Consider the following 14,594-nt stretch of genomic DNA (forward strand, 5'->3'; position numbering starts at 1 on the left):
GGTTTCGGCTGTTGTAGACGGTCAGGGAAAACCCCTGATCACAGCCTCAGTCAGAACCCAGAACACGGAAACTGCTGAAGTGGCGGTGGCGCTCGCCCTGGCAGGATCTAATGCAGGGTACATTCTTTGCGACAGTAAATCCACTGTCAGAAATTTTAGTAAGGGCCTGGTCTCTTGGGAAGCCAAATGCATTCTGGAAAGCATGCCAAAACATAGGTCTGCTGCACTATTCTGGATACCAGCACATGAAGAAATAGCTGGTAACGAGGCCGCTCACCTGCTAGCCCGAGTAACCTACATCCGGGCAGCAGCGGAGCAACCGGTCTGCACAAATTTTAAGGATGCCCCAATCACGTACAAGGAAATTACGGATGGTTACAAATTAGGAAGAATATACCCTCCTCCAGACGTATCCCTTACTCACAAAGAGGCGTATATCTGGAGGAGGATCCAAGCAGGGGTATACATATCGCCAGTCAAAATTGCTAAGAACCCAGGTGACATTACTTGGGAATGTCTTAGCTCACCAGGGGCTAAGGAAGAAATAAATAGTTTTGAAGCCTGGGAGGCGCTGCTGCGGAGCGAGGACCCCAACGCGCAGCGCAAAGCCACCCGCGTGGCGGCTGAGGCCGTGAAGCATCAGCTACACCGTCCTCAGCCGACGGCCTCTTCTCCTAATCGGGCTTAAGCTTCGGCCGAGCCTGAGAGGGGGTAGGGAGACCACCATCTGCCGGAAATAGTTTTTCTGAACTGAACTGAGGGTTCAGGAATTCACGCAGGAAGATGTGGCAATGTTGCTTCGTTGCTACACGCGATGAACTACTAAACTCTATTGGCGCTGCTCGGTCTGAACGTCACTTCCGCTTAGAAAGGGTTCAGGAACTCGCGCGGGAAGATGTGGCAAGGCTGTTGGCAGTCATTAACTACACATACGTACATAAACAGAGTACAATGCTGCCAGTCAGCGAACATCCTGTAAAGGAGTATTGTTGTGCAAGCTGTGGGGACCTGCCCTGCAGCCCCCTGAGTTTGCTTTCCCGCGAGGCACCGTGCAGCGGCGGTCTCACCTCGAGGCTGAGCGCATTCCCTCGTGAGTTACATTAACTGGCAAGAGAGGGCGCCAGCATCGCTGCGTAGAGACTGCCAAAGCCCGCGCGCGCGAGAGGGTTCGGCTGGGATGATCGGCGCGAGCGGACGCGTCGCTCGCGGCTCCGCTCTTCGCCGGCGGGGCGAAGAAGCGACGGGGAGACAGGCTCCCGTACTCGTCCCGTCCGTCCTGCCGAGTTTTTAGCAGTTTGATGGTTAAAGTCAATGGTGCGTTCGAAGCCAAGCAGGAGATGTCATGTAAATTTTTAAAATATCCCTTGCCCTAGCGCGGGCGAACATTCGCTCGGAACCTTGCTGGTGAGTCGGACGACCTCGATTCATTAGCGTACCTTGTTGCTAGCTGGCGTTATTGTTTCTGTAGCAATAAATGCCTGTTTGTGTCAGCCAATGTGTCGTTCCTTTGTTCCCCCAGAGCAAGGCCCGCCGTGGTCGGCGAGCGCTCGGTAGCGTACGCGATCACGGGGTGGGGTCCGGGCGGCTTTGAACCGTGTCAGCCGCGATTGAGTGGGGAGAACGTATTTATCTCCCCAATTCAAACCCCACATCTGGCGCCCAACGTGGGGCCCGCTCTTGGAACATAGTACGACTGTCGGTTCGGTTCGAGGAACGCTCTTTGTCCGTAGTTGACAAGTGCTAGGCCTAGAGTGAATTTTGATCGCTAGGACCTGCGGCATGCTTTCTTGAGTGTGTATTGCGCTGCAGCATGTTTGAACTTTTCGACATGCTCAGCACATTTTTTCTCTGGAGTTTCTTCGCGAGAATCACTTGGTCCGCATCGATGGAGCGCGAGGCCTAGCGCCCGCGGAGTTGCCGAGCCCGAAGCGAGTGAGTACGGAAGCCGCGTGGGTGGTCCGAGTTTCTGTATATTTTCTCTACTGTCCCTTTTTCGACTCTGGGAGTCGCGGCTCCGGGAGCCGGGTGGCCTGGGGCTACGGGTGCCGCTACGAGCTCGCTGGTATTGCAGCTCGGCACCGGGCGCTCCGACACCGTCCGATACGGTGGGCGCCGACCGCTCATAAGCTGCTTTGTGCAGCGAGCGGGGTAGGACCACCCCACAAAGCTGACGTCTCGCGGCTGCGCGCACATAACCCGTTTCGGGTCTTTGTTGTGGTCACGGTCGTTGTCGGAGTGGTAGTTAGGCCTGAGGCTTTTCGGAGCTGCCTGCACCACGTTAAAAGAGACACGACCACCGGACCGTGTCGTTGAGAGGGGGCGCACTTTGCTGCCCGCCCGTTTTTTTTTTTTGTAACCTCGCACGAACTGAGCAGTCTCGTTCAACTCAAGAAAGGGCTTTGTTCACTCGAACTTTGCGTTTGCACAGCCACCGACACGTTTTGCTAGCGAGTTAGGCATTGTGCCACGAGGCCCTTGCGGATGCTGTTTCCCCTCCCGTGACCTACGTTAAAGGCACGCCGAGAGCGTTTCGGCAATTTTGCAGATCCCGGGCTTGCTGTCCGGTGCACATCGTCTCGCTGCCACCTGCTGCGACGGAGCGGCCTGTATCCTGTTCGCCGCATCCATCCGGGGCAGCTGTGGCGAGACCAATCAGCAGTCACCTCCGGCTGCTGCTTCCCTGGCGTCTACTGCAGGATCCTCGCCTGCAGTTTTCCCACCGGCCTTCGATTCGCGGGCCTGCGGACACGGTAGTCCGCGGGCCATGCGAGTCGTCCCAGCGGAGACCTTCACGCCGCCTTCGGAATACCGCGGGTCTGCGTGGACGCTGTCGGCGTGACCTCCGCTGCAAGACGTGCCTCAAGGACATGAAGACCAGGAGACTCCTCCATAGCATGTACTTTCAGGCGCGTGGGTCCATTTAAGGTTGGGGGGATGTGGGGACCTGCTCTGCAGCCCCTTGAGTATGCTTTCCCGTGAGGCACCGTGCAGCGGCGGTCTCACCTCGAGGCTGAGCGCATTCCCTAGTGAGTTACATTAGCTGGCAAGAGAGGGCGCCAGCATCGCTGCGCGGAGACTGCCAAAGCCCGCGCGCGGGAGAGGGGCTTCGGCTGGGATCGTCGGCGTGAGCGGACGCGTCGCTCGCGGCTCCGCTCTTCGCCGGCGGGGCGAGGAAGCGACGGGGAGGCAGGCTCCCGTACTCGTCATGTCCGGCCTTCTGAGTATATATCCCTTGCCCTAGCGCGGGCGAACATTCGCTCGGAACCTTGCTGGTGAGTCGGACGTCCTCGATTCATTAGCGTACATTGTTGCTAGCTGGCGTTATTGTTTCTGTAGCAATAAATGACTGTTTGTGTCAGCCAATGTGTCGTTCCTTTGTTCCCCCAGAGCAAGGCCCGCCGTGGTCGGCGAGCGCTCGGTAGCGTACGCGATCACGGGGTGGGGTCCGGGCGGCTTTGAACCGTGTCAGCCGCGATTGAGTGGGGAGAACGTATTTATCTCCCCAATTCAAACCCCACAAAGCATACCTCCACATGCGCTCCCATGTGCCAAGAATAGGGACGAACCCCAAATGAAAAAAAGACCACAGTTACAATGTGTAGAGACCTTTATGCAATGTGCTTGAATGATGTATCAAAAGAAAAAGAAACAAGAAGACAGGCAAGAGGTTATCGAACACATCTCATTTTAACACACACACTATAACAAATTTACTCAAATGCCATGGCTGAAAATGCACAGCAGAGGAATGTGAGGAAGCCATGGCTGTTGGAAACAAAGAAATTGTGCCCTCAAAGTGCTTTCTGGATTGTCCTTAGCCACTCCATGCCATCTAAAAAGAGTCGGGAATATGGAGTCACTGGTCTCTGTTCGCCACAAGGACATGTTCTACCATGTCACCTATGTTAAAGAGTTGTCAAAAAGGGGTCAGCTGCGATGTGGGAAAAAATCACATGCGCGACATGGAATGCAGCAGTAAGAGGCAAAAATGGGGAAAAATGCGGCTTGGTACAGAGTTCCCTACAATTATCCAGGGGGGACACCTTGGCGATGTTATCGCTGAACACCCATGGGAACGTGAGTAGGGAGCGATTCATATTTGACTCGCATTTGTTCGTTGTTTCAACTAGATTGCAGCTGCTTCGAAATTTCTCCATCACTGTGGTTCACCCGATTTCTTGGCACCTTCTCTATACTGGTTCATAAAAGATATCTTACTTCACTTTACAAGGTGCCAATACCAGCAGTGGCACGCAGCCAAAAGAGCAGCTTGCCAGGAGCCAAACTTCAAAGACAAAGATGCAATCTAACCTACCTAAAAGTTGAATTGCTCCCTGTCCTTCGTTTCCATGTGGGACACAATGTTCTTCAGTGAGTCAGAACAGTAGTAGTCTTATTGTTACATTACTACCAAGATTATCCAGAAGTGAAACCCTGATGAACTTAAGTAGATGTGAGGCGTTGTCCCCTCAAAGGTCAGCTTTGCTATCTACATTTAGATAGAGCTGGAGCAACTGCTTGGCACCATTATCAAGAAGAGCTCACTTGTCTTCTCTGAACACTTTACTGTGCTGTGCACAGTGCCAGCATCTCAACTGACAGCTGCCTGGCATGAAAAATTGAAACAGCAGCTAATTTAGTCCATCAGCACATTGTAGCAAGTTTACTATGCTCCTCAACAGGGGCAGCTCATGAAGTATTTATTCTTTGATGCAGTCTACACAATTTATAACCAAGGTCAGCCCACCAAACAATTTGTTACTAGTGCAACTTATAACTAAAAAACACTAATTACAGAATAAACCCCAAAATGGAAGGATATGAAATACCTTGCAGCAGTGAGCTCACATTGGGCAATTCACGCAATAAAAACCTGTAGGCATTCAACTTGCACAGGCACAGAATTTGACTGTCATGCCACTGTTCCTGCTGCGCTAGTGGTCATGATTCACCCGCAGTCTGCAAAATTAACGGCTGCCTTGCGGACGGCCACCAATGCCTAAGCAGCTCTTTGCACCACTGACATACACGATGGTGGCACCAACCAGTCGCTGCTTCCCATCAGCACAACCAGAGAAGGGGGATGGCTGTTCCCCGCAAGACCATAGACGAACACTGCAACCACACTGAGGTTGCACACTGCGGCTGACCTGCCAAGAGTGACAATGCCTGCAAGCGAGGCTTGAGCTTAAACCATTTGCTCCTGCAACCATGACATTTATCTTCCCCTCCTTTTATTTATTACCTTTTATTTTTCACGGCAGCCAAAGGGTCAAAAGAGCACACTGGTGTCCTGCAGCCAGTCACGAAGCCCCGGCACAAACTGACCACTCCTTCTAGCCCAAACTAACTCCAAGCATATTCTACTTTAACAAGCCTTCCATTTTAGGAAGGGGCGACACTTCGGAATTATCAATTTAGGACCATTTCTTAGCATGCAGCGAGACCTCAACAAGAAATCGGTGGACAACTATAACAACCAACACCCACTAGATGACACACATTTTTTGCATACGACGATGTGGACCAAAGAACTATTATTCGTGACGCTAAATGTGCCACACGGCATAAAACATGATGTCAGCAACGAACATTATAAGACGTATAAGAACTAAATAGTTTCCAATGAAAGTTGTTCTTTAAAGTGTGCAAAAAGCTAAGTTTCCATGAACCGCAAGAAGTTCTTGGTCCCTTACTGAAGTGCGCAATTAATACTGCGGCCTATCCAATATCTGCATAAGTGTCCTGGCATTGCTATTAAGGCTGACTCTAGACTTGGCGTAAACAACTGAACAATATAGTGGTAGCATCGGCCACACGCAACTTGCAGCACCGTCTACTTGGTTGTTCTGCAGACACGACGCGACCCGCACTAGTTGTCTGCTCTACTGAAAAAAAAATTGGAGAGCTGCACATATGTGTTGCACCCTTACAAAAGAAATATGGAGACTTGAAGAAATGCCTTTCCCTGCATCAATGCCATGCCATGTAAAAAAATATTGCTGAAGGTGGACATTAAGAAAAATGGCCCTTAGCACTACACAAACCCACCACGCATATTACACTACAAACGGGGGCAGCGGACAATGACATTTTGTTCAGTTAGTGCAACAAGTGTGGTCTCACACTGCCTTTCGTACAGTTCAGCTGCATCCAAACAGTGCGAGCTCACAAGCTGCAAGATGGCATTCAAGCGAAGCAGTACTTGCACCAGGGTTGCCTTCCAGTGAGCTTCCAAAGAAGGAGCAATTGCAATTGCATGCCTACCCTCTCAGGTGGATGCTAACTGCAGTCACCCCATAGCTGAAAGCTTGATTCACCTTGCAGAGTTCTACAGAAAATCCTGCAAAAGATTGCAAACTTCGTGACAGGCTGGAGAGCACCATGGCTACCCATGTGCTCCTTCCCATATAATAAAAATGCATCTACACCAGCACCCTGTTTCCCCGAGAGCTTTCTTCATACCAGTTGCAAAACTCCCCATGGTGCCCGTGTAAGTATCAAAACCTCATGCTGCAACTGGGCTTGTGGCACTGAGATGAACTAACATCACTCAACAACACAGATAGATAGTTAACTACCCAGCTGCACCACCATTTGTTAACCTCCAGGTGGTGGCACCACCATCTAGACGTGTTAAAAGCAGGCTCATTGTGTCTACCCGCTGTAAAAGGCCTGGCCACCAGACCGTGTCATCATCAGCGTCTTAGTCGCCAGAAGATGGCCACAGGTCACGGCTGGATTTTAATTTGGAGTTTTGTAACTGGTAGGACTGAACAGCTCTGGTTTCCCCCGAGGAAAACGTAGGAAACTGCATGTTGCACGGGAGGGGCCGACTCGCGAAAGAGGGCGCCATGCAGGGGGAAGAGGGGGAAAGGTCAGAGGCGGATGCGGCCACAGGTGGGCGATGCTTCCTCCTCGCGCTGCACGGACAGGCGGGGCCGGGCGGGTGCGTGGTGGCTGGACTGCTGCGACTGCTGCTGGGCCGACTGCGGAGTGGCCGACGGCGCGGCGGGTGGCGCGGGTGCTGGGGGTTGCAGCCCGCGCTCACGCCGGTAAGCCTCCCAGCGGGCATCGTCCGACTCGTGGCTTAGGTACCGGACCCCGACCTGGCTCTCCAGCTCGCGTATGTCACACCACGTCTGGTAGTCCTACATGAGCACACAAATGTCAACCAAACTGATGGTCTTTGAAGACCTTTGTAAGAATATTTATTTTGCGTTATTATGATGCTTCTGGACTTCTTGTAACCTACCGTAGTTCTTTTCAAACATCAGCACTTCTTTCCTTGTGAAATATTCGTGTTCTGGTTTGTCCCCTTCCCTATGTAAAAAGAGCCCCCAGTGGGCCCTTTATTTATTTGTTTATTTGTTTATTCACAGATACCTGCAGCACCCGAAGGCATTATTGCATGGGGAACGTACAATGAAATCAAGCATTATAAGTGCTATAATCAGGTGATGAGAAATTCAAACAACACACGAAAGAGCCACAAAATACAGCAAAATTAGGCACACGCATACATTAACGATACAAAGAAGATTAAGTGATTCAATGAATAAAAGCACGAATAAGAGCACGAAATGCTTCAACAGATGTGCAGTCGGTGACATTTTTGGGGAGTTTCTTCCAATCTGAGATTACATGTAGAAAGCAAGAGTTCTGATAAACATTTGTTCAACATTTGACCTTAAAAGCATGAATGATCACAATGTGCAGATACAAAATGTGGCAGCTGAACATAGAGTTTAATCAATCCTGGTTTTGTTGAAACAGACGTGATAGAAGATTTCTAGTTTACTGCGCATGAGCCTATTACTGAAAGTTTTATTGCTGAAACGCTGTGTCGAAAGTCGTAATCACAGGCGACAAAACGGGCTGCACGGTTCTGTGTGCGTTCTAAACCATCCGATAATGTAATCATACATGGATCGCACACCACGCTAGCATACTCAAGAATAGGTCTAATGTGTGTCAGGTACAATTCTTTTATATGAAAACTATGGAAACTACGCCAGAAGAAATTCAACATTCTGGATACTTTGTCTACTACATATTCAGTGTGGGTTCTTCTTCATGTAAGGTACTCTCTGAAATGTACACCGAGGTACTTAAACTCAGAACCTTTTTTCAAAGCAGTAGTATTTAACCAGTACACAGAGTTCATTGGATAATGTTTTCGTGTAAAAGCAACATATTTACATTTATCAGCGTCAGGCTATCTAAATAAATAAATAAATAGAACTCTGGTAGAAGTGTTCAGAGCACAAGAATATCAACCCTGTAATGCCCAGGCATTGAAAACACCAAAGACCCAAGATTTTTACAATTTCCTCACTCTTGGCCCCTCCATTGCAAAAAATGAACATTATGAACTTCATTTACAATGAGCATGCAATTTCTCCAAGGCTCACTGAACCCTGTGTGACCTATAGGGGCTGCTGCAGAGGGCTGTAGCCAGACAGGACTGACACTGCCTTTGCTGCATTCCTCATGCAGTTTTTATGGTGACTTGCAACTTTATGTGCTGTCCAGACAATCACATAGACGAGGAGGATCCTGCTAATTTCTCTCAAGAGCGCAGGGGTGCCTCATGGTCCTCAGCAAGGCACTGTTCACCTGCAGGGGAACTGTATGATTAGGAGGGAGGCTTTTAACCTTATAAAATTCCTTCAGGACACCGAACAGGACTACAAATGGTGACAATGGCAACTGACGACTTGTGGGTGCTTGTGTGTGATGACAGACCTACTGTTGACACACAGTTAGCCCCACCAGTGGTGAACAACAGCCTCATCTGCTCCAAACTCTGCAAAACCTGTGTTGCATCCTGTGAATGGTGCACAGAGTGCCTAAAAGAGTGTCTTGCATGCTCTAGTTAAAGGGGTGTAGACACCAAATTTTTTGTTCTTTGTTTCAAACATTGTGCAATCTTCCAGTATGCATGATACACACAGGATTCACATAAGCACCATAAGTGATGTATTACTGCAAGATTTATTCACAGCTTTCTTGGTTGGTGTGTGTTAAGAAGTCAGAACCATGAAAGAGCAGGACCCTTGGTCACGTGGGCCCTTAAAGTTGATGCATAGAGTGCTGCATCGTCTGCTCTTGCACACACATGCTGTACATACCAGCGGCTTCCGAAATGCCGGCAGACTTGGTCAATACAGCAATACACAAGAGCTATGCGAGCGAGGGATAATGAGCTCAAGCAAAGCAGCTCTCTTGGGCCTATCGGTAGACAGCACATGCCAGTGCAGTTTCTGTGTTGTATTTAGCTTCATCACACTCCACCGATGCTCAATGGACGTCTGTGTCAGTAGTGGGCTATAGCTGAGAGCAGGCTACCGCATTTACACAATTGTAAAATCAACCTACTTCTTTCAATTTGAAAAATTCGACATCCCTGTGAAGTTGCTAATCTCATCCTCCCACCAGACTTTCTGATGCCCCCCTGCTACCATTAACGACCATTGGTTATCTTGCTTTCTTCATTTTGACTAGCATGTCATTAGCTTGCTTGCGTCAGCTCCCTGGCCCACTCTGCTCGTCTCTTACCATTAGACGTCATCCTTTCCACACCTCACTATGCTCTCCTTAAGTGCAGCTCTTTTTGTTAGTCTCCATATTTCTGCCCCATAGGTCAGCACTACTGGCAAGATACAGCTGCTGTATACTTTCATCGTGAAGGATACTGGTAAACCGCTATTCGCGACCTGAAAAATCGTGCCGTATGCACTCCATCCAACTGTTATTCCCCTCGTCAATTCACTCTCATGGTCAAGGTATCACTACCTGCCCTAAAAAGAAGATGTGCTTCCTGACCACTTCGAACGCTTTGTTGCCTACATGGACTACACCTACTGCGCAGCTTGGACTGCGCATCAACAAGGCTGGTGTGTAACCAAGTGGCAGCTCTTATTTAAAAAAAAGAGGCTCGACTTGCCTGCAGCCAGGTGTGGACGAGGGACTTGTCCACCGTGTAGCGCTTCCTTGTCTTCACTTGGAGCAAGTTGTTGATAAGGTCAACCGCTGGAAGGAACCACACGGGCAGGTACCATTGTCGGACTCGAGTGTACACCCCACAGCACAAACCACCATCAGAAAACATGCAACAAGAGCACATGATTAGCAGCAGCCTTTCCAGTCACCAGCACGCAAGTGGTTTCAGGTTCATTATAACAGCACCGGACCACAGCACTATCTCCTTACCACTGGCGAGTGAGTCAGACTATGGCCTATATATCCCAGTTTGTTTTCTTTCTGCGACATATGACAGGCTGAATGGAACATATGATAGGCCAAAGAGGAAGTAGGTCTATGCTGCTCGCCAAAAAAAAATCTGAGCTCCTGGTAATGACCAGCAGTAGCGGGAAGATAACTCCAGATATCAAAATTAAAGTCAACGGGAACGAAGTCCCAAAAACAGATGAAATTAGAATATTAGGTATGATTATCAACAGCAGGGGTAAATAACAAAAGCCTGATGGGTAAGTAACAAAAGCCTGATTAAGAAATTAAAAGAGCAGGCGAAGCTCGTAGTCAGAGTATTTAAGAAGATGTCCAATAGAAGGAGTGGCTTCACGGAGGCTCTCAATTCAGCCTCAACTAACCACACGAAATGTTGCATACAGTGTGATGATATTGCTTCAGAACGGTAATCAAAGCCAATGAGCTTCTATCAAAAAATGTGCACATTATCACCTTGAATCAAGCAGCAGGCATATTGGCTTTGCCCCACAGCAAACTGGTAGCCATGCCTTGCTCTCACAGAAAGAAGCCCAATTGATGACCCCCAAATTTCAGACTGCCGATGGTCTTATAAATTCTTTCATTCTTGCGCAGTAAGCTGGCTCCACTGCAGACAGCTATCCCCCAGATGCAACCAGTTATCATAATGCTTGACAAACAGTACTCTGACCACTCGGGACATGTCCCAACAAAATGTGATGCAGAACCAATAAATCCAGTGACAAACTATCCCTGCTAAGGGACATACTGAATCTACAAAACCACATCAATGTTCATGATTTTCTGATGGATAAACCTGCCTGCTTGCACACCTAATCCTCTCAACACCTCGTCCTCTGCACCTCAATCTCCTAACACTGAATAGCCTGTAAAATCTCGCTGCCTCCTCCTTCTCTGCAGTATGCAAAGAAAAAACTCTACCATCAAATTGAGGTTTTTCTGTTCTGTACTCTCCTAGACAGTTACATGAAAAACGTAGCCAGTCAGCACTGTTGCTGTCTTCAGCAGGGCTGTCGCAAAATAGCCTTGTGAAAAAAGGGACAGCGAGATGCACATGCCAGCATATAGCTTTGGCTAGACTTAAACGGACAGAATGAAGTTAAATTCAGTGTTCAAATAATGCACTCAGGGTTCTGCTGTTTCATCTGGTGAGCCCACCAGATTAAATGCAAGCAGAGCCCAAGAGAGTAGCAAGGCGTACCTTCTGGGGATATGTCCTTCCACGGATTGGGGGGGTACATGAAGTCGGCATTCTGAATTTGGTCGTTGATGTCTTCTTCTTCGTTGAAAGGGAACGTCCCGCTCAAACTGCGTCGGAGGCAACAGGTCCACCAGTCAGCACATTCTTCACCAGCAGCAAGGTGCCAACAATAAGAGCCTCCCGGCCTCACTGATGTCATCTCACACCTCATGGAAGACATTCTTTAAAGTAAGCTGTGATAACAGGCTACAGATAGCTAGTCAAATAAGCAGTTAACACAAGTGTGGCTTCTCCATTCGGCAAGCTCTATCTATACTTTGGCATTTCGCTTTAGCTGCCGTTCTGTTTCCATAAACTGGAATTAAGGCACAGTAGCAAAACAGAGCAGTAGAAGGTTCTATTTTTATCCTGTCAGGAATGAACCGTAACAAAAGCCACAAAAGTCGCAGTGGGTCATACAGTGCACAGAAATGAGTTTAAAGAAACAGTTTGTAAGCATGAATAGGGGTGTGAGCTTGAAAGCACAAACCTGCTGCTTTCCCTTCATGTCAGCTTAGACTGACCTCCAGTTCAAGACAATTTTAATTTCAATTTGTTAAACCTTCAGTAACTTTACAGTCAATCCTGAATGTATTGAAACTGGGTAGTATATTGAATTTAGGCTGAACAGTCAAGAATAACCCCACGAAAATCCAATGCAAATGTATATATAGCACTATTGTGTGCATTTATCAAATTCAAATTCAGTGGAACATTTGAGATGTTGAATGATGCATCACACCCCTGCGGGCGGTGCTTCTCTTAATGGCGCTCTACGATCACTTTTCGCATGTGGAGACGGGTGGTTGCATGGCCTTGGGCACCTGATGACAGTGCTAGCACTATACAAACCTATACAACCGCGTGATGAGAACGTTGGGTCTGACTGAAGGTGGCCTTCAGTCCCTTGTACTCAATTTGAATGCCACATCGCTGTCATGCGGTGAAGCCAATCTGAATGAACTAAGCCTAGTGACAGCCCTCGACTGGCATGCTTTGCTTGCCATTGCACTGCAGAAATTAAATATAGCTTAATTTTGATCAGATTTGTAGTGTTAATTCCAAAGCACTCCGCTGCACCTTCAATGAAAAGCAGGTTGAGTGGACCAACGCCTAGCGATCAGTGCACCATTAGAATATTACTTCTGCTCCTGTCTTCTAAAGCTACTATTTGTTCATTTTCTTTCTGGAGTGTGTCATTGCTACCAAACACACCAGTGGGCGACACGTTGTTGCAAGAAGCATGAATTATCGATACATCTATTTTTCAATTCCCTTTGAGTTCGGTATGTTGGCCAAGCAGCAATTTTACTGGCCACATGAGCTTTGCCATTTTTTTTCCCCCATATTGTTGTAGCCGTGTGTACTATCGCGCTCAGTATGAGCAACACCGCGCGAGCACATGGCCGAGCGCTCGGCACGGTTGTACAGTGGCGCCGATCGCGCCACTGTACATCGGGGTTTGGGGCCTTAGTTACACAGCACTGTAAAATTTTGATATCATTTAACACACCTTAAGGAGGCGCGGTGTGTTCTGGAGCAATTACACATGCGGGAAGTTTGTGAAGGCAACCCGACACGTGGTCCCAGGAGTTGCCGCAAGTGAACAAAGTAGGCTGCTATGGCCAAATGTGAAATGTTGCTACAACGGAGAACGGCGGTGGTAGCAATGGCAACGCTTTGTCGCATTAGTACCTGGACCATGCAAACGCTCTGTTGAAAACACTGCGGCGCCCACGTTGCGGCTGCTTCTGCCTTTACGCTGGACGCTAACGCGCTCTGTCAGTGCTAATGTCATGTCTCGCACAGCCATTCGTAGATGATGGAAGCACTCTGTGATAATCAGCTTTCGCACGCAGTGCCTCGTCGGTGGAAAAGGCGCTGCATAATCTTGCGGTTTCTTCCCCAGTGAAAACAAAGTGAACAAGAAAAAAATTATGTGCCCTTCAGATAAAGAGGGCCAAGGGGTTACAGCGCGCTTGCTGGAACAGCTAAACCCTCTCCAGATAGTTAGAAAACACAGACCGATCGGCACCACTGCACAACCGTGCAGAGCACCCAGCCACGCGCTCGCGCAGTGTAGCTCATACTGAGCGCGATAGTACATGCGCAATAACAACATGAGCAGACAGGTGTTGAACCAAGGCATGATGCCAATTTATTGGGCACAGGAAAGGAAAAAATGCCAGGGGCAAACAGTACCTGACATAGATGATGACTCCCACAGACCACATGTCGAGGGAGCGATTGTAGCCCTTGTTTCGGAGCACCTCAGGTGCTGCAAAGGGAGAACGGCCAGGTGTCACTCATGGTGAAAAACCAATTCAGTTGAGCAGATATAACCGGCACCCACTGACTTAGTCAGTGCAAGTGCACAACAAAAAAAAATAGACTGTTTAGTACGGCTAAGCGCGGCTTATGCAGTAGCACTAGTTATGGTGGGCAATTAAGGTCCTTACGTGCTAAAAGCATTTGACCTAAAGGCCTTTGCCATAAAGGCCTTCTACCTAAAAGGCCTTTTTACCCGGAAGGTATTTATGCTGAAGGCCTTCACCCTAAAGTCATATGGGTAAAGGCCTGCTGACAGGTCCCGGAAGACATTTACCATAAAGGTCTTCACCCCAAAAGCATTTACCATAAGGCATTGATTTACCCTAAAGGCCTTCACACAGGTGAAGGCCTGCCATGTCAGCTGCAGGTTGCCCACATCCCAGTGGGCAGCCTGGCACAAAGCAGGTTTCAGGGACGCACGTATGCCCGAAATTGGAAAATGCAGCTAGTAGCACTACTGCTCTATAAAACAAGGACTGAATGTCCCAAGGTGCTCACTGCATTTGGTGGCGCTGCCAACAGTGGTCGCATATCTGCTCCTCCCTTCAGGCACAATTCTGACAGACCAAAGAAGAAAGCTGTGCACAACTACGGTTTAAGTTCCAGACCTGAGAGTCCCAAGAGCACGCAAAAGAAAACTTGGCGAGTTAGGGAAACTCTGCTTATGTGCAGGACTCGCCATGTAAACATGCTTATATACAGATGGCATTAAATCGAGCCACAAAAGCTTGAACTCAACTCTCAAAACCTTGAGGTTGACAGAACACAG

The 14,594-nt window shown here is 48.7% G+C and overlaps 1 protein-coding gene across 1 annotated transcript in view; it reads right to left on the reverse strand.

Moving 5' to 3' along the window:
• Positions 1-3,589: 3,589 nt before the first annotated feature.
• LOC144104776 (serine/threonine-protein kinase D3-like) overlaps positions 3,590-14,594 on the reverse strand; it is a 35,625-nt gene continuing 24,620 nt past the window's right edge. Inside the window, exons 13-16 of the mRNA XM_077637956.1 lie at positions 13,697-13,772; positions 11,456-11,562; positions 9,950-10,035; positions 3,590-7,151 (exon numbers count right to left, since the gene is read on the reverse strand). Of these exons, the coding sequence (XP_077494082.1) occupies positions 6,879-7,151; positions 9,950-10,035; positions 11,456-11,562; positions 13,697-13,772 (542 nt within the window). The 3' untranslated portion in view covers positions 3,590-6,878. The remainder of the gene's footprint in view (positions 7,152-9,949; positions 10,036-11,455; positions 11,563-13,696; positions 13,773-14,594) is intronic.

The sequence above is a fragment of the Amblyomma americanum genome, chromosome 9 (assembly GCF_052857255.1).
Source record: "Amblyomma americanum isolate KBUSLIRL-KWMA chromosome 9, ASM5285725v1, whole genome shotgun sequence".
Classification (NCBI taxonomy): Eukaryota; Metazoa; Arthropoda; class Arachnida; order Ixodida; family Ixodidae; genus Amblyomma; species Amblyomma americanum.